General features: G+C 38.4%; 1 protein-coding gene across 8 annotated transcripts in view; it reads left to right on the top strand.

Moving 5' to 3' along the window:
* PDLIM5 (PDZ and LIM domain 5) overlaps nucleotides 1-25,161 on the top strand; it is a 183,881-nt gene that overhangs the window by 73,802 nt on the left and 84,918 nt on the right. For 7 of the 8 annotated variants that reach the window (XM_073340724.1, XM_073340718.1, XM_073340717.1 and 4 more), the window contains exon 4: nucleotides 24,146-24,188. The exons of the other annotated variant lie outside the window; for it this stretch is intronic. In XM_073340724.1, coding sequence (XP_073196825.1) covers nucleotides 24,146-24,188 — 43 coding nt within the window. The remainder of the gene's footprint in view (nucleotides 1-24,145; nucleotides 24,189-25,161) is intronic. 8 annotated transcript variants of the gene reach the window in all.

Here is a 25,161-nt window from a genome sequence, read left to right on the forward strand (position 1 = left end):
GAAACACTTGAATTCAGAGATGTGCCTGCAACTGATAGTTAACTTTTTCCCAGCCATATACTAAGATATCGGTTATTTTCTTTCCAAGTGTTGGGAGGAAGGTAACAGCTTTACAAATCAGTCGTTTTCCACAAGATCTCATTAACCCATAAAAGACCAGTAAGTTAATTTGACAGTTAAATGAATGCTTGGGCAGGTGTGTTTGCATTTTGTATAGGGTAACTAAGCTTCATAGATACTGGATTTTTTTCCTAATTTTCAGGAACTGTTCTATTGTATTACCTGAGATGATGAAACTGGCATTTTTTCATGATTCCGCCCCCCCCCAATATAAACCTAAAACATCTGTTCCTGTTGATGCGCTGTTTAGCCTTAGTAGCACTGTTGGGCTGTGACAGCAGCCAGCCAGAGGGAAGGACACCTGGGTCTGTCCTGGATATATATAAAAAAAAATTATATATATATTTTTTAATTGGACCAACTTCTGTTGGTGAGAGAGACAAGTTTTCGAGCTTACATACCTTGTGTGTCTAATATCCTAGGACCAACACGGCTTCAGCAACACTGGATCTGGTACTCCACCTTATATGTGAGACAGTTACTTGACAGAAAAGCCTGGAGGAAAGGAGGTCTGGATGGGAGCCAACACAGGCCTGCCATTCAAAAATCTTCCATATCATGTTAGATCAGGGAGAGAGCCTGCAGAACAGAGGGAAGAAATAAGAGAACACAAGACAAGATAAATGGGAGGAGGAGGAAAAATTAAGTAGAATTAAAGCAGAGGTGTGAGGAGGAGATAAAAATAAAGGAGAAGGGCCTACAGTTGGGGCTGGGACAGAAGAAAACAAACAGATACACATGGTATACTAAAGAAGGGAAGATGAAACAATAGTCACATCTGTTTGGAAAATATGGGCACCCTAAGCATCACAGTAACAATGTTAGTTAGTTAACCACTGAATATAAACATAGCTTATTTTGTTACCACCAGCCCTCATGGTAAGGGATCGGTGAGTAGATTTTGTGCATTAGCTGGTAAAGCTTCATAAGTTCTTAAGACCGAATAAGAATACTCGGGTATGGACAGTAGGGGTCAAGTATTGCCCACAGATATACTCATGTAACGCTCACTGAGGTCAATAGGTGAGTGTGCAGATAACGTGATTGCAGAATGTGGCCTATAATTAGGGCCCTACCAAATTCATGGCCATGAAAAATGCATCACGGACCGTGAAATCTGATCTCCCCGTGAAATGTGGCTGTTGTAGGAGAGACCAGATTTCACAGAGTTGGGCAGCCAGAAAGCGGCAACTGCTGCCCGGGAGCTCAGCACTGAAGGCAGAGCTTGGCTTCAGAGCTCAGTGGCCGGCCAGCAGCTGTCCAGCTCTGAAAGCGGCAGCACAGAAGTAAGGGTGATAATACCATGACCCCCTGGTACAATAGGCTTGCGACCTCCCTCCCACAACGACCACATTTGGAGTCAGGACCCCCACGGTTACATTACCGTGAAATTTCCCATTTAAATATCTGAAACACTGAAATTTATGATTTTTAAAATCCTTTGACCATGAAATTTAACCAGAATTGACCATGAATTTGGTAGGGCCCTACCTATAGTGGGTGGACACATGTGAAATTGTTATAGTAAATACAGTGCAGACCATATACTCAGGTACCACATGCAATTGTATTATAAAATTACTTTAAGCAAACTTACTGGTAAAGCATGTTAATGCAATGTTGTGGTGGAGAATTTTGTGGGAAATTATGAAATTGTTTCCTATGACCATGAGGCTGTATTTAAACTAGCAGGTTTTTACCTTAGCAGGAAGGATGGACTCCTATGTCTCTAACTTACACATGTCTTCAGGTAGAAAATAAAATGCACTTTTTATAAAAAAAAAAAAGGCCAAATTTTAGTTTGGCTCATCACCAATAGTGCTGGCAATAAAACAAATTACAAAAGATGAAAATTTAAAATGCTTTGTTCACTACATGTAAGCTGTGTAATATATTCACACAGTCTCTAGTTGGGCATATTAATTAATCTTCAATACTGACATAGAAAGAATTTCAGATGAAATAAGTATTTCACAAATTTTTTCATAATGCAGTGTAAGCTCCTTGTGGCTCTGCTGGTTAGAACTGCTGCCTGTGGAACATGGTAGTCCTCATTAGTCTGGCCTGTAGTGATGTGGAGCAATAGTCTACAAAATGTGGACATTCTAGAAGGTGCAGAGCTTCTCCTGTGGAAGTACAGATGACCTTCAGTGAGACATATTTGCAGGTTTGGCCCTAAGCTACTTCTGACATTAGCTGCTATTTTGCAGACACAAAACACATTTGCTCAAGGTCAGAATAAATGAAGGAACTGTTGACATTTTTCTTTTAAAAAAAATTAAAGCAAGAGAGTGCGAAAGTTGCAGTTGGCAATGCCGTTTTGCATGGAGGTGCATTTTACCAATCAGTTTATACTTACTATCAAAGCAAAGTTTTTTTTTAAATGTGTATATTATCTCTGCAGCTTTGGCTGACTTTGTGTACATTTAATGTTTGAGACTGTCTCTCTGTTAGTAAGAGAAATAGAATGGATAATTTACATACTTTGGGACCAAGAGGAATTACAAGGGTGAGCCCAGGTAGCCACAGACTTCAACGATATACCTTTTATTAATCCTGTTCATTGTATGAGTCACCTAAATGATTTTATTTGAAAAACAAAATCAAAGAATTCAACTGCTAATACCTAGGGCAGACCTGTTCCTTTCATTTTTACCCATTCTTTTCATAATGATTCACCAGGCATTTAAGTTACCACTTGTCTCTCCTTCAATGCATTTGAATGCTACTAAAAAAATAAGACAGACACAACGGAAGTACCACACAGGAATCTCTGCTTAACTTTATTTTGATATTTCCAGTATTCCTTCTGTAGTCTTTCAGGCTTTTGCTGCTCAGCGTGCCGCTATCCAGAGTGGCAGCGGGCTAAGAATGTGGAAGTGGAAAGCCAGAAACTCTCCATCAGTGCCATCTCCTGTGCTTAGATGCCACTTCGTACTAGCCTCACAGCTTGCCATGGTTTACTAACAACCAGAGTGGAGGTAGGGTGGACTGGCAGCAGAAGGGAGGGGAGAGAATAGAATTTCTGCTGGCAGAGTTTCAGCAGTTAGTCTGTGACATAAAGCACAATGATGTTCCTTGGCCACAGTTGTGGTGGAGGCTGAGATCTTTCTCCTCCATCATCGCCGCCATCATTGTCAAGTCCCATGAAGTGGACCTGTTCAAGCTGATTAACCCAGACGGCTTCCAATCCATTTGAATCAAGGGTTTGTCAGTCATGCCATTGATGAGGCATCGCAGGTTTTCATCATATGAAACATTGGTTACACAAACTTCTTTGTTACTCATCATTTTTAAAAAGACTCATTTAAAATAAAAAATCCGAACACTTGGAAGGGCCTGAAGACCGAGCAACAGAAAATGTGGGGTGGCAAACAACATGAGTAAAAATTCCTGACTTTTATATGAACATAATGTTTTAGCAAATGTTTTTAGTGATCAAGCTATTCCCAGCAGTTTGAGACTGGGTACACATTTACAGGGTTGTAGCAAACGTGTGTGCAGCTGATGTAATATATACTCTTTTTTCAACTTATGTTCTAGAAAACTTGGACGTGCCTTCATATGTAAGAACTTGAAAATATGAAACAAAACATTGTCTCCCCCCCAGCACCTCACTCTCAAGTTATGAACATCTGAAAGAGCGAATTCAGATTTCTCTGTCATTCTTAGTGGAAATCTTTCAGACCCTTTCTAAACTTGACTGATTGCGTAGGTCAATAAAGATTTGGAATTTAAGAGACTTGTTAGCAAGCACTTAAAAGGTGGTGCCATTGTTCTTGTACGTTTATTTTAAGCTGTGTCAGTGGCCATGGAGTGAAAGATGCAAGGAAACAATGTGAAGTTGGCTGGAGTTTATCTTCGCATCTTAAAATAACACAGATGCCTCACAGAATGACATGATCTGTAGTGACATTTTAGCTCTGTTGGCACACTGTAAAGTAGCCAACTGGGACACCATAGATAGACTTCAGCTTTGAAGCTTTGCAATTACTGTCTCAATACCTAATTTTTAAACTGCAAAATAAATTATTATAAATAAAACATTACCTCTTCAATCAAAATTACCTCTTGTAAAGCTTAACAGTAATTGTCAGCAGCCACATGAGAACAATACAGCTGTTGTAAAAACTGTTCCACACCCAAGGACGTTGAGCTTTTATTTCATAGTGTATGCTTGTCTAAAGTAAAATTTATCCCTATGCTTTTCATGAGGCTTCTCAAAGGCATCAGGGACATGTACTACAGGAAACAGTGTGCTTGAGAATGTTCAATAAAGGCAATAGAAGAGGTATGCACGCCCATGGAAGTGTTTAAAAAAAAAAGTATAAATATGAAACAAGCAGAACTAAATCCCAACTGCTCTTCTGGTTTTTAAAGATCGGCTTGTGCAGTTGTGTAGTCTTTGCTGTAAACAAACGCACACATTCCTGATGATAAAGTCCTTGTTATTACTTATTTGTAATTGCCCATGTTGTGAGTTGCCTCCATACCACTGCCACAGAATGGATCAAGGGACACGCAAGGAACTGGGGCCCATTTATATGTGCTGTTTTAGCCATTTTTTCAGCCACCCGCTGGCTGTGCTGTCAATGGTATGTTTACCTCCTCAATTTAGCTAGCACCCAACCTAAAGAAGAAGGACAACTGTACCCTCCCTGGATTGGTAGTCTGACACCTTAATAGCACTTAATAGACCTACTGGAGAATACAGTCTATCATCACTGTCCAGACATCATCACTGACTACATTATGGATATAACTCTGTTGCACACTCTGCTTCGCATCCCAGTCAAAAAAGGTGTGAAGTAAGGAGACAGGGTTTCACCGAAACTCTTCAGAGCCTTTTTAGAAATGGTAATGAGGCGGATGAACTGGAAGGGTGGAATCAGCGTCAATGGAGAGCAGTTAAACCACCTCAAATTTGCAGACAATATCGTCTTGATTGTTGAAAACACTATCAAACTACAGAAAATGCTGTAAGAACTCGACACAAAAAGCAGCCAAGTCGAACTGAAAATGAACCGCTCTAAAACAAAAATTTATGTGGTCTGATGCCTTGCCAAAAGCCCAAATAGTCCAGGGACAACAAATAGAGGTTGAACAATACGTTTATTTGGGGCACGAAATTAACGTGTGTCACAATCAGGAAGGCGAACACTTGTGAAGAAAGAAAGCTGGTTGGCATGCGTTCAGTTCTATCAAGGATGTCCACCAAGGAAAAATCAACAAGGCAACATGTGCCAACCTCTTCAACTCAACAGTATCGCCAGCAATGTTGTACGACACTGAAATGTGGGTGCTGACGAAGATAGAGGAGAACAACCCTCTGTCATGGAGAGGGCGATGGAAAGAAGAATTCTGGGGATTTCAGTCCGCAACTGACTCCCCAATGAAGTGATCAGAGAGCAGAGTGGAGTGCAGGACGTCGTCGTTAAAAGCAGGTAAAGCAAAATGCAATGGGCCGGGCATATAGCTAGGCTCACTGACAACAGATGAACTACAGCTGTTGCCGAGTGGTACCCACAGAACCTGAAATGACCACTCGACTGACCTCCAAAGAGATGGGAAGATTTTTATCATGGAAAGGCTTGGCCCCAAATGGAGAAAGAAAGCCACGATAAGAAAGGAAGACATGTTGTGATTGGCACAATCTATATGAGGGCTGAAGGACCGCTCAATCAAGGTGATTAGTTGCCTAGCACAATGGGATTGTAATCCCTGTTGGAGCTTCTAGACATATCTGTAATACAAATATTAATGAAGAGTTCACAGAATCTTCTATCTGATTTTACACTGATGGGATTTAATTTTCTTTTTAAACAGTTCACAGATACTTAGGAGGAGAGAAGTAACTTGTAGTCGTTTTAGCATTAAGCTGAGCTAAAACAGGTTTAGGTCAGGACATGGTTGAATTTAGAAAGTTTATGCATAGCTTTTGGATTAGCTGTTGTCAAACTGATACTCTTCAAATCAGGGTGGGGACTGAATCTGATAGACATAACACTTTGATACTCATTGTTTCTTGGATCAACGGCATTAGACGGAAGTATTACCAGTGTATAAACTCTGAGATTTTAGAGAAAAATATCCTTAGTAACTTAATTAAAAGGACGTATATTGCATAGTGACCAACTCTTAAGCCAATCAACATTTGAGTAGGTGGAATAATAAAGGGCAAGGCAGTCAAATATATCCAGATAAGTAATGCTCATCCATATATGAGGGGATGTTTTTGGCACTGTCCTATGAATTCAGTAACTTAACCTTTGCAAAGGACATGTTAATGTGGTTAGTAATATGTTTAGAAACGGAAGGGAATTAATTTGCTTCAAAAGACTATCCACTCCCTTAACTCTGATTTAGAATATAGTAAAATCCTAGGGAATGGAGGTTGTTAGTAACTCTGAAATGTTTGTAACTCTGAACAAAACATCCTGGTTGTTCTTTCAAAAGCTTACAACTGAACAATGACTTAATACAGCTTTGAAGCTTTACTGTGCAGAAGAAAAATGCTGTTTTCCCTTTTTTGTCTTAGTAGTTCAAGTTTAAAATGGTACTGTATTGTATTTGCTGCTTTTTTTCCTCTCTACTGCTGCCTGATTATGTACTTCTGGTTCCAAATGGGGTGTGGTCGACTGGTCAGTTCATAACTCTGAGATTCTACTGTATTATCTGTCACCTATGCTTATCAAATTCATGTCTGTCCACAACGTGCTCATGCCACCTAGGGCTGTGATTGTTATCAAATCAACTAAGCAGGGCTGGGCCTGGTTAGTAAGTAGATGGGAGACTTCCAATGCAAACTCCAGGTGATGTGTAGCTGATTCTGTAGGAGCTGTCACTCCTCCCTTTTTAAGTTCAATACTGAGCTAAGAGATTCAAAATGCTGTTGGGGGGCCCTATTGCTTCTGGATGTGGTGTCTTTCATTGAAGACCTAAAACTGATGTTTCTAACTGCTTGTGATTGTTAAATTCCAGTGTGTGGTAGAATCAAGGTAGACCTGGTATTGCTTTTTTATATTTTCAGTTACATGCTGTTCTTCATTTCCTGTGCTAAACTTTTGTATAATATTACTGTGCATGTTGAAACAGCTGCCAAGTTTCATCCGCTCCAGAAATGATGCATTTATCTGTGTTGTGGTGGTGAATTGTATGGGCTGGAATTTCAAGGTGTTGAGTACCTCCTGTGAGGCATAGAAAACCCTCAACTCCTAATGACTACGGTTGACGTTGAGAACACTCAGGATTGTGCCGGTTGAAGGCTTATAAAATTGTGTTCGAGATTTTTGTATATCTGTTTTCTCGTTAAATGCAAACCTTTTATATTTGTTAGTGTGAGTAAAAGGTACAGAATTTGCAATGTACATAAGTCAATATTAAAAGAGAGAGGTTAAGTGCTGGAACTTCCCAAGTGTGTTACTTTTCAACTACAACATTGCATTAATGCTAATTTTTTTGCATTTATAAATAGAACAATAAATACGAATACTATAACAACTTTCTTCTGACAGTTTCAAAGTTTTAAACAAAGGTATTAAATCCCATTCTACAAATTGGGGAACTTAAGTAAAGAAACTGTGACTTGCTGAGTGTCTCATAACAAGTCAGTAACAGATTGGAGACTAGAATCCAGGTGTTCCAATCTGCAGTTCCTTGCTCTAGGCATCAGTGCTTAAAGCTGTGGAGCTGTAGAAACTGATGAAGAGTAATCTGAGCACCTGAGGTGTGATCTGTTTTGTTTATATATTTCTTGAAGTTGACAGGGTGAAGGCTAGATTGCAAAGTTGAAGAACCTGTTTTAACCTGAGGGCAATTAGTAACTTTGTTTGGTAATGTCACCATTTTATTATCCCCTGGGAATTTTTTATGTGCTGAACTCCTCTTGGACATTTGAATTTATTGCATAAGAATAGTTCCCAAAGCATAAGACAAGCATTGAGTCAGCCAGCTCTTAGGGAAAGAAAACATCAGCAGAAATGGCTAACTTATGTGATGGCTTTCACAGTGGGTGTCCAATAGACAGTGTGCTCCATATCATATTTAAGAAGGTGGAAATACAAATCTGATTTTGCCCATGTGACCAGACAGATTTAAATTTGGTAAAAAACTGCATGAGATTATTAGTTGTGTAGTGTTTGAAGCACATGGAGATATGGGAAGCACTGTAATATTTTTATTCATTCTATAAAAAGTGTTACTGGGGAAGCATCAATGTAGAGAAAATGACTGTGAATATTAAACAAGTCATCTTTGTTAGCTGTCTTTATTCTCTAATGCTAGTCATGTGTACTAAATACAATAGCTTTATCAATTTGCAAGTAGGATATTAAATCTGAAGAATAATCTAATTTATCCAGGTCTAAAACATTTCTTATAAAAATGTTTTTAAGCCTGTTGTTTTACTTCCCAAAAACAGAATTAGCTGTGGGATTTGATAATCCTGTGGCAGTCCTGCATGACTTGCTAGTGTTTCCTGTGCTCTGTAAAGCTGTTGCCGGCACCCAGTGCCGAGAGGCAAAACAATAGCAGAGGTTGGTTTGCTACCCGGTGTGCTTCACCCGATAATCACCACGGGGTGGATAGGCAGAAAAGTTTATTTGCAGCTGCAAAAAGGTACAGGGAGAATAGAATCTCAAATCCTGCACACAGAGCAGGAAGTTACACAGGCTTTTATACATCCTTTCTTCAGCATACTTATCCAATAGTAAGCTGCCCTAAATATCCATGTAGCCAGCCAATCCAGTTACCAGCTAGTTCCCTTGTTTTTTGTATCATTTGTTAAACTATACATAAAGCTGCTTTATTCAGCATTGTTCTTCCATATCTGCCCTGTTTGGCCTTGTTTAGTTTCAGGCAGTCTGACTCTGTAACATATTGTTGCAGATCCTCAGCATAACTGCTGCAAGCGCTTCCAGGCGGGGGGGGGGGGGGGGGGGGCAAGGACACTTGGGCCTAGTACGCATAGCTGCTGCGAGTGCCTCCAGGCAGGGTGGGGGGGCAAGGACACTTGGGCCTAGTGCGAGGGGGCTTCATCGACACTCATGGTCTTCCATCCCCTCGAGTTACCTAGTGGCCATGCCCCAGTGTCCCCAACAAAGCCTAGATAAATGGAAATTCTTCAGTTTTAAGATAGACCAAATGTTGTTTGGAATAGGACAGTACTTACTTGTCACATGAACTGTAGATAAATAGATTTGAAGTTGAAAATTTGACGCCTTTTCCAGTAATGATGTATCTCCTCTTTAACGTGATTGTGCATTACAAAGAGCTCTACGTTATTTGTTTCAATGCTTGTTTCCAAAAGTGGTTTGCCTTGGTTCTGCATTCCTAATATTAAGAATAAAGGGGGATCTTCAGAGCATTGCTGTGATGGGTTGGATCACAGAAACCCCCTGGGAGCTGGCACCTGATGTGCCAGGACTACTTCTGCTCCCGCTTTCCTGCCCTGCCAGTTTAGGACTCCAGCACCCTGCCTGGTTTGAGCCAGACGCGCCAGCCTGCTGCAAACCCAGACCCAGGTCTGAACCACGTCCCCTAACAGCTGTAGGCTTAACTGACAGCAGCTTACAGAAGTGTGCCTGTCTTTAACGCTCAGATGCCCAACTCCCAATGGGGTCCAAACCCTAAATAAATCTGTTTTACCCTGTATAAAGCTTATACAGGATAAACGCATAAATTGTTCGCCCTCTATAACACTGATCGAGAGAGATGCACAGCTGTTTGCCCCCCTTCTCGCCGTATTAATACATACTCTGGGTTAATTAATACGTAAAAAGTTATTTTACAGAAAGTAGGAATTAAGTGGTTCCAAGTAGTAACAGACAGAACAAAGTGAATTACCAAGCAAAATAAAATAAAACCCGCAAGTCTATGTCTAATAAAACTGAATACAGACAAAACCTTAACAGTTCCAGTAAGCTTCCTTTTACAGACTAATCTCCTTTTAGTCCGGGTCCAGCAATCACTCATACCCCCTGTAGTTACTGTCTTTTGTTCCAGTTTCTTTCAGGTAGCCCCTCCACCCCCAAGGATATCTCCTTAGCCAGCTGAAGACAAAATGGAGGGGCCTCCCAGGGGTTTAAATAGACTTTCTCTTGTGGGTGGAGACCCCCTCTCTCTGATGCAAAGTCCAGCTACAAAATGGAGTTTTGGAGTCACATGGGCAAGTCACATGTCCCTGCAAAACTGAGTTCCTTACCAGTCAAGCCACGTTCCTGGGAAAGTTCAGATGTGGACAAGTTCTATTGTCTGTTAAGTGCTTCTTGATTGGGCACTTAACTTGCGCATTCCTTTCTCAAGAAGCTGACCAAATGCTTCTTACTAAGGCTATTTAGAAATGAAGCAAATATACAACCAATATTCATAACTTCAACTGCAAAAATGATAAAGGCATAGAAATAGGAGGAATACATTCAGTAGATCATAACCTTTACAGAGATGTTACATGGCATATGTAACATAAAACATATTCCAGTTATGTTGTGTGTGTATATATACATTCATAAACATATTTCCATAGAGCTTATTTCCTTCATTATACACTGCGTACATCAGGCCAAAGCCTGGGATTCTGAGTCTATTCAACTCTAATTTATTTGATAGACTTGCACTAAAACCTACGCTGTGTCAGTCTTTTGTATAATTTATATAATTTTTCCTTTATAATAACCAATCATCATTGTCTCACTGTTTAGGTGCTTTAAGTGATGTCCTTTTGTCTATTTATACTTTTTATTTCTAAATTAAAGAACATTCCCCGCACCTGTCGCTATACTTTGAAGCACACAAGGTTTCATGTTGCTAACTGGAAGTATTCTTTAATTATCATCGAATAGGTGACCTACTGTCAAACAACAGTTGTCTCTAAATGGATTACAGGGAGTTTGTGGCTTAAAATGGGCTCTGTCTTCCAGCTGCAGCAAATAGTTCACATTAACTATATTGATCAGAATAACTTGTATCTAAAGTACAGGGAACATAAACACTAGTTTTGACTCTAAATTTCAGCTATTTATTTAACTTCTATGGATTAGGGAGGTGAAGAATAAAAATATGAGGACAAGGCTATGAACCAAGCCGTTAGACAAGCTGTTCAAAAGTGTCTGTGCCATCTGGATATACAGGAAAAATTAGCACATTAAAATGGTTAACTCTCGTATTCAAAGTTGTCTGATCTCATGCAAGATCATTCCTCATGAGTCAGAAATCAGCAGTGCAGTATAGTGTCTTACTCAGGCTGTAACTGCCTGACTGTGGTGGGTGATACTGTGAATTCCACAGCTGAAGAAGTTGAATTTAATTATAGTGCATTGGTAAACGAAAGCTTGAATAAAAGACCCAAGCTAAGAGGGAATCTTTTCATATTTTTGTCATCGTTTGTGATTTTGAGCCAATCACAGTCTAGGAAAAAATTCCTTTCTTTCAAATACTCACCAGCTTGTCTTTCACAAAATCCTACCCAGCACAACTGATTCTTGCAAAAAGATTTTCGTAACTTCATCTGATCTTTGAGCAATCACAACTTCCAAAATGCTGTCAGTGGAAAGTCAGGGCAGTGTCACAGAACCACAAACCCACAAAAAGCAATAAAAACCTTTGTTCTAGAGGTTGCTTAATCTTTTTGTCTTGATGTACAATACGAATAATGTTCATGATGTCGTGAAAAACTCCCAACAGGTCTTGTGGTTTTCAAAGTCTCAGTTTTCTTCAGTGATTAGTCACCCACAAAGGCAGTTAATTCCTTCATATGCTGCTTTGTCATGAACGTTACTTCCATAGCATTTCAAGCAGAAAAAAGAAAAAAATCTCATGCATTTTCTATTATGTAAATGTGGGAAGGGGAAACTCTTTAGCTAAACTAGTTTGTTAGATGAATGGCTTAGTTTGGATGGGATTGTTAACTTCCCCCCTTTCACCATTGCAAGTGATGGCTTAATTAGAGTAGTATACTTTATACTCCTGTAATTCAAGCCTTGTTAGAATTTTCCATAATAAATGCTTCCCCAGTTGGTTTATTGTCAACAGGAATTTTAGTTTTCGTGGAGGGGTCACTGCTGGCTTCAGTTTTACATTTGTGATGGTTATTTCTTTGCATTTCTTCTTTCTTGCTTAGTATTTGCTATAAACAAAAAAAATGTCCACACTATAGACTTCTCTGGCAAGCACTCTGACTTTCACATCACTTGCACTTAGACTTGTGGCTGGACATGTCGGTTTTGCTTAAGGGAGGCCATTGACAACAATAAGCAATAGAGACTTGGTATGACTGCAGAATATTCTCAAGTAGAAGTATTCATACGCCTGGAACTATAGTAGGCCGATATACTAAGACCTAAATAACTTTGTCTTTCATATGTCTGATCTGCAATACAACGAATCTTACCACCTTAAATATATTAAAAAAATATACTGCAGTTATAAAGGCCAATAAAATCAAGGAAGTGCAGTGCTAAAGCTAATGTGTCTTTAGGTAGTAATGCTATTTAAACTCTGTAATAAATGTACTGCAGTTTTAAGATTTTTTTTCCACCAGTGAAGTTGGTTTTGGTATCATATGTTTTGATATAAGGATTATGGGTGGACAGAAATAGAAGGAACCATGATTTGGGTCCTTGTAAGTGAGACCACCTCTCTCCCTAGATGAAACTGATACAGTTGAGATCAGATGAGGACCTGGGCAACTGCTTGTCGTAGCGCTGGAGATAGGGTACCTTAGTGTAGGGCCCTCAGCTGAAGGATTCACTTCTAAGTTTGTTTACTTTGAAGGAACGTTTTCAGGCCCTTCTGTTTTACCTGAAGGGGGATGATATTGGGTGATTGGGGGTGGGGGAAATTGATAGATTAAATTTAATCTATCAACCAGTCAACAAATGTTTTATTGTACACTTAACTAGGAAGAATTAAAAGCACATTTTTCTATGCACATCATATGAGGCAGGATGCAGTGATAACTTTTTATAAACTATAAAATGTTTACCCTTCTTTACACTTCCAGACATTTTGTGGCTAATCAAGCAGCATCTTGTTTTTACCAATATTGTCATTCACTTCCTTTATACAGCAGTTCATCTAGACATTTATCTGCAGAAACTGAGTTATAAGGAAAAAATCTTTGCTTGTCCTGTATTTCAGTATGATTTATTCATGTTTGTTATCTGCTAGTTTCCTTTGGCACAGTGACTACAATTTTTCACTAATCTTGCTTCCTTTTCAGACTGGAAGAATCATTAATTTATTGGAATAAAAAATGCAGCTACTTCTTGCCTAACCTTATTATGATGTTCTGGGCAAGGTTCTTATAAACTCATTTCTCAATTTAATGTGCTGCTGATCAGTTTCTGTTATGTAACATTTTACTCCTAGAACTTTTTGTTTTTTCACTTCATTGACATAAATAAGGCTCAAATAGTCAAAAAGTGTTTAATAGTTTTTGGTGCTCCCTACTGCAGTGCTGCCGCTGTTGGCTGAAAGAATACTGGACTGAAGAACTTGCTCACAAGCTGCCTGATGTCTTGCAAGTTGAGAATTAATTCCATTTGATTAACCATTGTCTATGAAACTTGTTTGATGGTGAAAGGGGGTTTGCACAAATGCTGAGGTGCTTTATACACAGAACATTTATTTTAGCCTCACAACTAGAGGGCTGCTTAGGCCTAATTTTTAAGCCAGAACTGGACCCAAGCCCAAGAGAGTTGAGTTGAGTTTTCCCACCTCACCTGACCCCTGATCCTTCTTTCCTAACCTGTGTCAGCATCTCCACTGTTGGCTGCATGCTCTGCTCCTGCTATAAAAAGACCATAAGAATGGCCATTACTGGGTCAGACCAAAGGTCCATCTAGCCCAGTATCCTGTTCTTCGACAGTGCCAATGACAAGTGCCCCAGAGGGAATGAACAGAACAGGTAATGATTAAGTGATTCATCTCCTGTCGCCCATTCACAGCTTCTGGCAAACAGAGGCTAGAGACACCATCCCTGCCCATCCTGGCTGATAGCCATTGATGGACCTATCCTCCATGAATGTATCTCGTTCTTTTCTGAACCCTGTTACTGTCTTGGCCTTCACAACATCCTCTGGCAAGCAGTTCCACAGGTTGACTGTGCGTTGTGTGGAAGAAATACTTCCTTTTGTTTTAAACCTGCTGCCTATTAATTTCATTTGGTGACTCTTAGTTCTTGTGTTATGAGAAGGAGTAAATAACACTTCCTTATTTACTTTCTTGACACCAGTCATGATTGTATAGACCGCTATCATATCCCCTCTTAGTCTTCTCTTTTCCAAGCTGAAAATCACCATCTTATTAATCTCCCCTCATATGGAAGCCATTCCATACTCCTAATCATTCTTTTTGCCCTTTTTGGAACCTTTTCCAATTCCAATATATCTCTTTTTGAGACTGGGCACACAGTATTCAAGATGTGGGTGCAGCATAAGATAAGTAAGTAGGTCAGTAGGCTAAGACAGAATGTCTGAGCCAGCTAAGCTAAGAGGGAGAACACCCAGGGAACCATTTACTAACAATGGACAAGGTAAGATAGGAATGGACAGGGCATGCTGCACAATCATTGGTTCCTGCAAAGTAACCAAGCCAATCCCAAAATGTGATGCAGTGTGTCGTAAAAGTAATCTAATGTGTAAATGTATAACAAAGAGGAGGTTTGCTGTGTAACTGTGGGTGTATGGTACTCTCTGTACCCACCCCCTCCACTTGAGTCTGATCAACTCAGTGTAGCTTTGCTGTCTGCCAAATAAAGGAACCCGCGTGATGAAATCTGGAGTCAAACTGAACTTTTTGGATCCCAGAGAATTGGATGAAGTGTTCTCCCAGAACTGGACAAGGTGTTCTGAATAAGCCAAGTGGAAAAGGTCTTGGAGGGAATCCCAGCAACTTCTGAACCTTCAGCCTTAGCAGATACAGTTTTAAATGTTATCCCCTTGAGCAAATAAATTGTGGCGATCTCAGCATTCTACTACATATATAATAGTTTTTACTTAGATCATTTTACATTGTTTTAAATAACATATAATAAGACGACATTATTGTCTAGCTGCATTTAGTCTTTAAAAATGTGTTCAGTAGGATTGCCACAAAACCGCAGGAACAGGGCTGTGAGCAGTGGCTGGCTTGAGAGGTCATGAAAACAGCCCATTAGTCTTTGCATGAGGAAATACCAAAGTAGAAGGTGGCGGTGGCAGCTTCCTCCTTTACAGTGTCAGCTTCAACACACGGTAGAGAAGTCCCGGGCCTGCCTTCAATATAAAAAGAGAGTAAGGTTTGGTTTAACTGAATACTGAAGCACCAGCTAAAAAGGACCGTCTCTTGGTTTGCTTCTACCTGGCTTTACTGAAGTAATTATCTCATGTTCTGAGGAATCACACGGTGTGAGACTACGAAGATGATACATAACATTTTCAGATTGTCAGACACTGAAGTTAAGTTTTAGAAATAATTAACCTCATGAGAACGTATAGCTAATGAATTCTAAAACTGTGACTCATGAACAAAATATATGCTAAGTACAAGCAAGTAATTGTTCAAAGGTACTAAGTTTTGTGCACACTTTATCCAGCCAAGAAATGTGTGAATATATTTTCCAGAGAGACTAATGTAAAGATCACACTTCTGACTGAACAAGTTATTCTCTTGTTACAATTAACTCCTAAGATTACTACAGCTGAGATGGACTAAAAAATATTATTTTCTTAATTTTATTTTTCACATGTTTGAGTAGCACTTTGTGTATAGTTGATTTCACTTGTACCTTTGTATAGTTAGTCAGTTCCCCTATTTCTGTTGGTCTTTTTTGCAGAGCAACAAGAACAAAGACACATTTTTAAAAAAAATAGGAAAACATGATTGTAAAACCACAAAAAATAGCAAGACGACTTTTAGGTGTAGTACCTGAAACTGCTTTATACTCATTTAATAATTAACTGGTATGAACTTGGACGGTTTCTTCTTAGACATTTAGTATAACATAGACCTTTGGATATGCCATACCTGATAAATTCCCTGACCTTAAAAATGTTAATGTATACATCCATAGACATCTGTTTCACTGAAACTACTGGAATGCACACTTACAGGCCCTCAGTGCTTGTCTTTACAAGATAACTGAAGCAGTGAATTACTTCCAGGGGTAGGCATATAAAACAGCAGGTAAGACAAACGTTATATTTCTTTATTATATGGCAGATAACTCAAACCATGTGATAATACACATGTATTCCTGGCTCTGCCCCTGCCTTGCTTGCTCAGTGGCCTTGGGCAAGTCACGTCCCCACTCTTTCCCTCAGGTTCCCCATCTGTAAAATGAGGATAATGACACTGACCTTCTTTGTAAAATCTCTTTGAGATCTACTGATGAAAAGTGTTATAAGATCCAGTTATTATTATTATTTTATTAACAGGAAACAAAACCATAACACAAATGTTTTGTCGGTTTCCTTTTTTATGTGGTATATAATTTCAGCCGTTACAGTAATAGATAAAAAGTACCTGAATTATTTGTATAATATAAAGGGTTTTTTGGTCAATAACAAATATATGGAATATTTCTCATTTTCCTTTGCTTTAAATTACATCTGATTTTGTTTTTGTTCAGATAACCCTTAGCAAAAGTCATAGTTTGGCATGCGCACATTCAACATTTTTACCCTGTCATTTTTTTTTTTTTTTTTTTTTAGAAGTTACAGCACTGTAAATTGGGTATCAACTGACCACTGTCTGAAAATAAAACTGAGTAGAAAATTCAAACCACAGGCCAAAATGGCAAAGCCATTAAGATACTCTAGTTTTTATTACAGTTGCCTTCATCAGTGGCTTCTCAGAGAGATGCTACGAATTGCTATTCGATCATCTGGAAGGACAGGAAAAAATGGGTTGCTCCTTGAGGATGCAATATTTCACTGTTTTTAGACAAAAAAAACCCCTGGTTTTATACAGGATTACAATTATGAAACATCCTCAACCCCACACCATGCCAAGGGAGGGCGGTGGTGGTGGGGGGGGGGGATTGAAATAAAGCTCGAATTATGCAGAGAGCTTGCCAGCCTGGTTTGGTTGTTATAAGAAGTGGTAGGAAAGGCCATTACTGGAACAGGGCCCACTAGCAACTTGGAGTAGTACGTCAGCATTTCCATTTTTTTTAAAGCGTTTATAATTTGGCCATTAAAATCTTTCAGCTGGCTTAAACTTGACAGATGCTGGCTGCAAGCACGTTCCCTTGGTTTTGTCCACGGGTTAAAAAAATGGTTCTGCCATTGTCACATTGTTGTAATTTAAAAGTGGGCTTTCTGGAGGCTTAAAATGCTTGACTAAAAGGAAGTGTAAAAAGTTTTGAATAATTATATTTTTAACATTTTGTGTGTATAAACCTTGTTTAATCAGGGGCTGATAAATGAAACTAATCATTGGCAACTGCAAGTAGGAAACTTTTTGCAGAGAAGTGGGGAGTATTTGCCTCTGTTTCAGCAGAGGTCAAGCTTTTGGTTTAAAAAAAATCTTCAAATGTACACCTGTGGCCTTCTCATGAATGCGCAGATAGACTGAAAGAAATGAGCTCAGTGTGATGTTAACTCTGAAGTCAGTCTCTCTCTCGCTCTCTGGCTTTTGGACTTTAAACATATGCAATGTTATGGACCAGATCCTCAGCTGGTGTAAACTGACATAGCTCCTTTGACTCAATGGAGCTTGGTAAGTTTATATCCGCTGAAGATCTGGCTCTCTGTTTTGATGGCATCTGTCCAGAACAGTTAAGCATCTTCTCATCCCAACCATGCCTGTATTTTGTGCCCTTTCAGCAAGAAGGATAAATCTTTGGCATATTGAATAAATGGAGGATTTGTTAAGGGCTGATTCATGTTGTCTAAAATCTATAAACTATATTGTAGATCCAATTTAATCCTCAACCAAACAGCTTGTGCCTAATTATTGAGGTTAGAGACACAATAAAATTCCTCAGTCTTCATTGCCCTTAGTATTGTGGTTTACCTATGCTGCAGTGACAATAGCATGCAATTTCAGCCTTAATTATTCATTTCCTGACTATGGTTAACTGTAGCCAAAACCTTTTTAATATTGTGTTAATCCATTTTTATAAGTTAAATAAATGTAAAGGGAATGAATAAAATGAGAATTTAAAGAATAAATAGTGTTTACCAGATATCATCTACAGGGAAGAACAGCTTAATGGATTTAGCTAATAAGGTAGGGCTGGAAGGTGGAATGTTTTGAATTACTTTAAATGTCATAAAAATATTAATCACATGAGAACAGCTTGCTGTGTGTTTACAGAACAAAGTTCATCTTGTTGGTCTGGTCTAAATGGACTTTTTATACAGATGGAGTATAGTTTTCTTCTGAAAAACAACAAATAACTTTGGTACAGAAGTTTGTGTATGCATGGTGGATTTATGATAGGGGTGCAAATTAGCACTGAAATAGTTTTTGTTTAAAAAAAAACAGGAGAAACTTATTTTTAAACTGAATATATTGTTTATGAAAGGCAGAAAGGCTGCCAGACCTGGATACTGAATTAATTTATCCCCTAAAGGAGTACTGTGGTATCACTAGAAGAACTAAACTTCTTGATGGAGATGGGACAGTCCTAACTCTACTAAATTTTGTGGTGTGGATGTCTCTCCACAAATAATCTAGGCTAAAATCACTGTCTGATTTCACTGTGATCAGTGAATTGAGACAGAAAGGTCTGACTTGTTGTAAAAACCTGGCCAAATTTGAACAGGTGCCTTACATATCATCCTTTTCTTGTTCCATTGAGCCACCCAGCCCCCCTGGAAATTTGGAAAATACAGTTTTAGCTTTGAGTCTTCTCAGATCTTTGACATTCGCCCTTTTGAATGAATATTTGAGTGTAAGATTTTAAAAACTTTCTTTTCTTTTCGTTCTACATACTCTTCATAAATAAAAAATTCAAATAACTTACACCGCATTTGCAGAAATTCTTGATTTCACAGTTTGTATGATACTTCATTGTAAAACATAAGCAGCACTTACAGATTGGTTGATTAATAGTGATGAGCCAGTTTCCTAAGGTTCATTGTCCTTCTTTAGTATACACACAGTATTTCAGATTCTTATCCAAAACCTGAGTTAATTGTTTAAATCTCTTGCATCTGCAAAAATAGGCTGGAAGTCTCAAAAGAGAATTCTTGTAGGACTGGAAGCACCATATGGCAAAGTCTTTCTCATTGTATTTTGTTGTTTTCTAATTCTGAATGGAATTGGGAAATACTGCAACGTGATATTTGCAAATATAGCTGGAGGGAGATATTGTTCACAAATGCAAAATGAATTTAATAACATTGTTTTTAATGTTTTGGTTGAACGTTAGATTCTTCTTTTATCTGAGCAGGGTTATCTATCCTTACTGACTAATGCATAAACTAGAAATATTATATTGGAAGAAGCAGGTGACTTCATAGATACAGGAGGAATATTTAGTGTAATAGCAAATTTGTTGATGATTTGCAATTTTGCAGTTTTAGAAACACTTCATTACTTAATAATTGCCACAAGTCAGACCCAGAATTACAACAAGACTCCGAGCTGTTTAAAATGTGTGTTGGCTACATGGCTTCACCAAGTGTGCAGAACAAATACTTTCTCCTTACCTTAGATTCTGAACTAGCAAAGTCAGATTATGACAGAAATCTGATGTGGTACAGGTGGGTTGTCTAAGTTTATAAAGTCTGAGATTAAACCTTACTTCAAGAACAGAGAGGTGTTGTGGCTCACAGAGGCTGAATAACTGGACCTAGTCTTGGATAATCCTGCTCCCTTACCCTAGGGCCAAAGGCTACATGTCTGTATTCTGGGAGATGACCAAGGTAGTTAGAAGCTGTGGTAATAAATATCCTTGAGCACAGGATTTTTTTCTCCTTTTCTCTTATTTCCCCTTTTTTAAAAAAATGGTTTTACCAGCAGTACATTCATAGCATTACTTGTGCGGTATCTAGTTATTTTAAAAATATTATTTGATTATTTAATTCTGGACTCCAGGATCACTTTGACTCCTCTCATGTCTATAAACTCTTAGTCCACAATTTAAACATGTGAATTGTTATGAATAATACAGGGTTTTAGCTGTACCTTGTGTAGTTGCATTTTTAATCTCCCAAATAGTAAATGGAGATAGGGTATGTATCAGTGGAATCTAAGTCTAACTTGACATTTTACGGATTCATACTAATGAATATCTTGAGTGAGGTAAACCTAACTTTGAGGTTAGCATAGGATGAGTAAGGGTCAATTTGGTAGTGGCAAATTTAAAGGAAAATCCACCAAAGTTCTCTGCCAGTCTGGTAATAGGCCTGCTAATAGTACCTTTACATTATATACATTTTATTAGATTCCTCTTGGTTTACCATAAACACAAAATGTATATATGATAAGCAGAAATATGAACTGAAGTGTTTCTCAACGTTGATGTATATACATTCGACTATTGCTTACATATAAATTTCAAAACATGTAGAATATGGTTTCTGTCATGCTGAAAGTACAAAACTTTGGAGGAATAAAACACTCTAAGTGTTCTGATTTTATAATTTTTCTAATGGTGACAAACTGTTGTAAGAAAAACATTTTGGAGACTCTGTTTTATGAATGGGTTTTGTGGTCTTTATATTGAATTATACTAAACAAGAGCTGGCATAAATTTACTACTGTTGTGGAAATTAGATTGGTTCATCTTCTGATTAGCTGGTGTCCTTAGTTACACCAAAGGAGAGCAAGAGACCTTCCTTCCAATTAGTACCATCAAGCCTAATTAAGTGACTTTTTTTTTAATGGTAAAAAAAAAACAAGTATTTCATGATTTGTGAAAGCCCTGATGGTTTGTTGTCCTCCTCAGCCCACTTTACCCACTAAAATCGCTATCTGCAAAACTGGCATTTAAGTCATGACATGGCAAAGTAGGAGATAAATCGAGTGTAGCTAGAAGGGACACGTATGATACTGCAGGCAGACAAGCTTTAAAACTATTTTAATACGTTAGCATATGTCACAATACGAAGAGCATTTGTGCTTATTAAAGTACTTAAGGAAGCATTCCATTTGGTCGAAGTGTTGGAAACACTTTGCGTTTCAGCCTAAATTATGAATTTTTCTTTTTTACTGACTTGCATAGCCACCATAACATTTTTCTCATTCTCATCTTGGTGGCTTAGTTTGCTTGGTAAGCATTTTCTTTGTGATCTGAGATAAACCACAGATTTAGCTGGTTGTGGTCTGGAGTTAACAAACCCAAGTAAAACTGTTTTGGAACGTGAAACACATTTATTAGCTAGTCTCAAATGTATTTAGGGTAAAATTAAGTAATGGTATGCTGTTTGACTCCAAAGGCTAAAAGAATATTGTGAACTTTTCTAATGATCAGAAACTGAATTAACTTTTTTTTTAAATAGCATTTTTACATGTTCATTTTGAAGACAAAATAAGTTTGCAGATCATTAGAAAATAACACTTTGCAAGTACTACTTCAAACTACTGTATGCATAAACGTATCTCAAACTGAAATGTCATTTAAAAATTTTTCTCTCAGCCTAAAAGTTAAGGACCAGTTATAATCTCCTGAAAACTTTAGGAGAGGGCTGCCAAGGAAAGGATGATAAAAATGTAGCTATAATGTTGAGAGAGTTTGTCTCTTTGCTTTCCCATTTTCCTGAACACCTACTTCCACTTTGGTGTTCTTTAGCAGGAGAGTTTTAGGAAGGAGACTGATCAGCGTGGTGGTGTGAATTACTCCTCACCCTTTGAATATGGTGATAATTCCAGGTCTAAAAATAGGAGATAGCAAAGTGTAAAATTCTGGTTGAATCTTTAGGTACAAAACTCAAACTTCAAAAATGAACATTTTTCCTTTTACACTGCTGGGGCAGCTTAGATTATAGCAATTTTTCATCAATAAGTGTATCGAACTATGGAATGACATACATGTTTCATGCTAGCTATGGTCATAATAAAAAGAAATCTTTCCATGCGTGTTGCCATTTGTTCTCTTGTTGCTTTTGTTGCTGTAAATTGACAACTCTTCAATTAGAAGTGATTAATGATGCACCCCAGTGCTTTATAGGTCTTGAGGTCAGTAGTCTCATAGACTGGAAATTCTGTGGGAAACTGGGAGAGCAGACCCGTTCCTCCAAAGGGACAAAAACCTCTCTCTGTTCAGAATTATCGTTGAAGTGTGCATAATGTGTCATCAGTGATGAACAAACGCTGAAGACGCAGGGCAAAAAATGTGTGTTCTCTCTCTCTCTCTCTCTCTCTCTCCCCCCCCCGCCCCTCATATTTAGCCAACATATATGGATAATACACATATCTCCATTTGCACCAGTTAGTAACAAGCCACACTTGTTACCTGAGGACTTTACTCACACGCAGAAATTTTATTATTAGAAGGTGATGTGTCCTGGAAGTTAAATGGAAGGGTAAATATTTTAGCATATAAAAGTTGAGACTGTAAATGAACAGGACTGGAAGCTTCAGTTATATAGATTCAGCTGAAATATCTATTTAACTCCATTTCTGGCTTTCCACACTTTCCTGCTGCTGATACAGTGCTGATCTGGAGAGCCTAACCAATACTTAGTAATTAAAGTGCAACCTCAGTTGTCTGCTCACCAATTAACGGAACTCTTCACCAGTCAGCAGCATTCCAGAAGTAATGTTCCAGCTTCCCTTATTCGAAACCCAATTCCAAATATTTTTGGAAAATCAGGGTTGTATGATTTGGGATGATGTATAATTGCTGCTTCCTCGATAATTTTTGAAGTGCCACAGCTCATGTACCAAATACAGCCAACAATGTCTTAAAATATGGAGATGAGCCATTCTTCCATATCACCTGCAAAAAAAAAAAAAAAAAAAAAGATTAATATTGCTCAGCAACATCTTATATATTTGGTGAACTCAAACATTAAGTGATCTTTAGAGGAAGATGCTGTGTGTGTGTGTGTGTGTGTGTGTATATATATATATATATATGCAAATATTTTATTATGGTTATGTACCTTTTATTTTATTTTGTATTTTTTACGACACAGACACCTTAGGTGAGGCCCTCAGATACTAAAGGCTGCACTGGCAACATGTAGGTATCACAAAGTTTGGGTGGTGTTTATTATGTCCGTTACCATTCCTCCCCTTCTATCTCCCCTCCCCCGCCATTTGCATCTGTTAGGAAGAATTTTTGTTGCTATCTGCAAAGGACTTGGAGTTATGTTAAACTTATCTTGGAAGACCTGAAAGAACACATGAGGTACCAATAATAACTTCATTTGGCTATAATCCTTCAAAAGCAGAACTACCTTTTTTAGTAATCAAAAGAAGCTTTGTGCTTTAGCCCTGCTCTAAGGATGGTGCTGTGTTAAAACAGAGTCTGACTGGTGCAGTTGAGTTAAATGAAGTAATATCATATAAAGGGAAAGGAAAACAATAAGCAAACTGTTGAGATTATGGCTCATGGCCATTGAAAAGATTGTAGTTTAATCTAAAACTTAAACAGAGATCAAAATGACTTCTGTATATTACTTGTTCTTATTGAAAAACCAAAGGCGTTAAGTGCAGGTATGAGCCCTTTGTTATATGTATACTGAGGTAACATAAAGTTGTTTCTGCAGCAACCTGTGACATTTCTGGCCATACAATTGTCATGGCTGCCATTTAGTGGATCAATCTGAAGGAAACTTAATTGAAACTTGTGTAGTTTCTTGCACTCCTATGTATGGTTGGCTGTTTTGTTTTGGTGGGCCCTCGATGTTGCTTTGGAGTAAGAGAATCCAGTTTGTTCATTTTTTTCGTCGTATGTTAGCTGCAATACTGTAGACTCAAATCCAGTAATCTCGCTTTCTTTGCAGGAAATAATTAAGCTTAGTGAAAATTCACCCACATTTAGTGGGGGAGGAGATAGATAAATATACTTTAACAGGTAAAGTATTTCAATAACCTAGCAATGAAGTACATGTATTTTTAAATTTGTACATGTTTTTTTCTTTTTTAGAGCACACTCTGCACCAAAGCCTGATCCTGTTCCTGTACAAAAGGTATGTTTTTTTAAAGTTCTACCCAGAGGTGTAGTGTGCCGCACTAGTTTCTGCACTTCCTTCACTCGATTCTTGGTACACACTAGTAGTCAGTCTGTTCTTTTAGCACAACATATTGAGTTTTCCTATGTTATGTAAAGGTCTTGAATACCAAGAAATCAGAGTGCTTTTCTTAGTGATATTGGTCTTAAAAAAAAAAAAAAAAAAAAGTGGGCAAGAGTACAGTGATTAACAATTAAAAAGCAATAAATATATATTACCGTCCAGCTTTTTCATCCCCAAACACCTATTTTCTAACTATTTTTTCTTACCTTATTGATTGCCTTTATGGCAGCATTGACCCATCCTGAAGGGAGAAACCACTGTTCTTTCTTCCAAAGAGAAGCTATAACCTTTCTGTGCTCTTGAAAGGAGCCTAGCTTGATAAAGTGTATAGAACAGTTCATCAGAGTTCTTCCCAGTAGTGGAGAACCCTTCAGAGTTCACGCACTGTTGGAAAATACTTTTAGGCAAGACTATATTCTAAATTTTAGAACCCTTGCAAAACATTAGGTTCACATTCTTTTTCCAATATTTTAACCAAATGCAGGCAGGTAGGAAGTCTTTACAGGACAGATGCATGAGAACAGTCTACACCGCTCAGATCCTAAAAGCGTTTGAGGAATTCTATTCATCTCTGAAACATACATCACCAAAACCAGAAAGTAAATAATAGCCTTCATAGTATATGGCTTGTTCCTTTTCAGCTGTTTGCCAGTTGCTGCTGTGCCCCTTGAAATACCACTTAATGTACCCCATATCCAGTGATGAGCTGCCAGAAGCTCAAGAACCGGTTTCTTCACTCGCTCCGGGTCTTCGGCGGCACTGAAGGACCCGCCACGGAAATGCCGCCAAAGACCCGGTGTGAGTGAAGGACCTGCCGCCGAAGGCTTGGAGTGCTGCCGGGACAGTAAAAATTCACACGGGAGCCTCC

This window comes from Lepidochelys kempii, chromosome 4, assembly GCF_965140265.1.
Source record: "Lepidochelys kempii isolate rLepKem1 chromosome 4, rLepKem1.hap2, whole genome shotgun sequence".
NCBI classification, from domain to species: Eukaryota; Metazoa; Chordata; order Testudines; family Cheloniidae; genus Lepidochelys; species Lepidochelys kempii.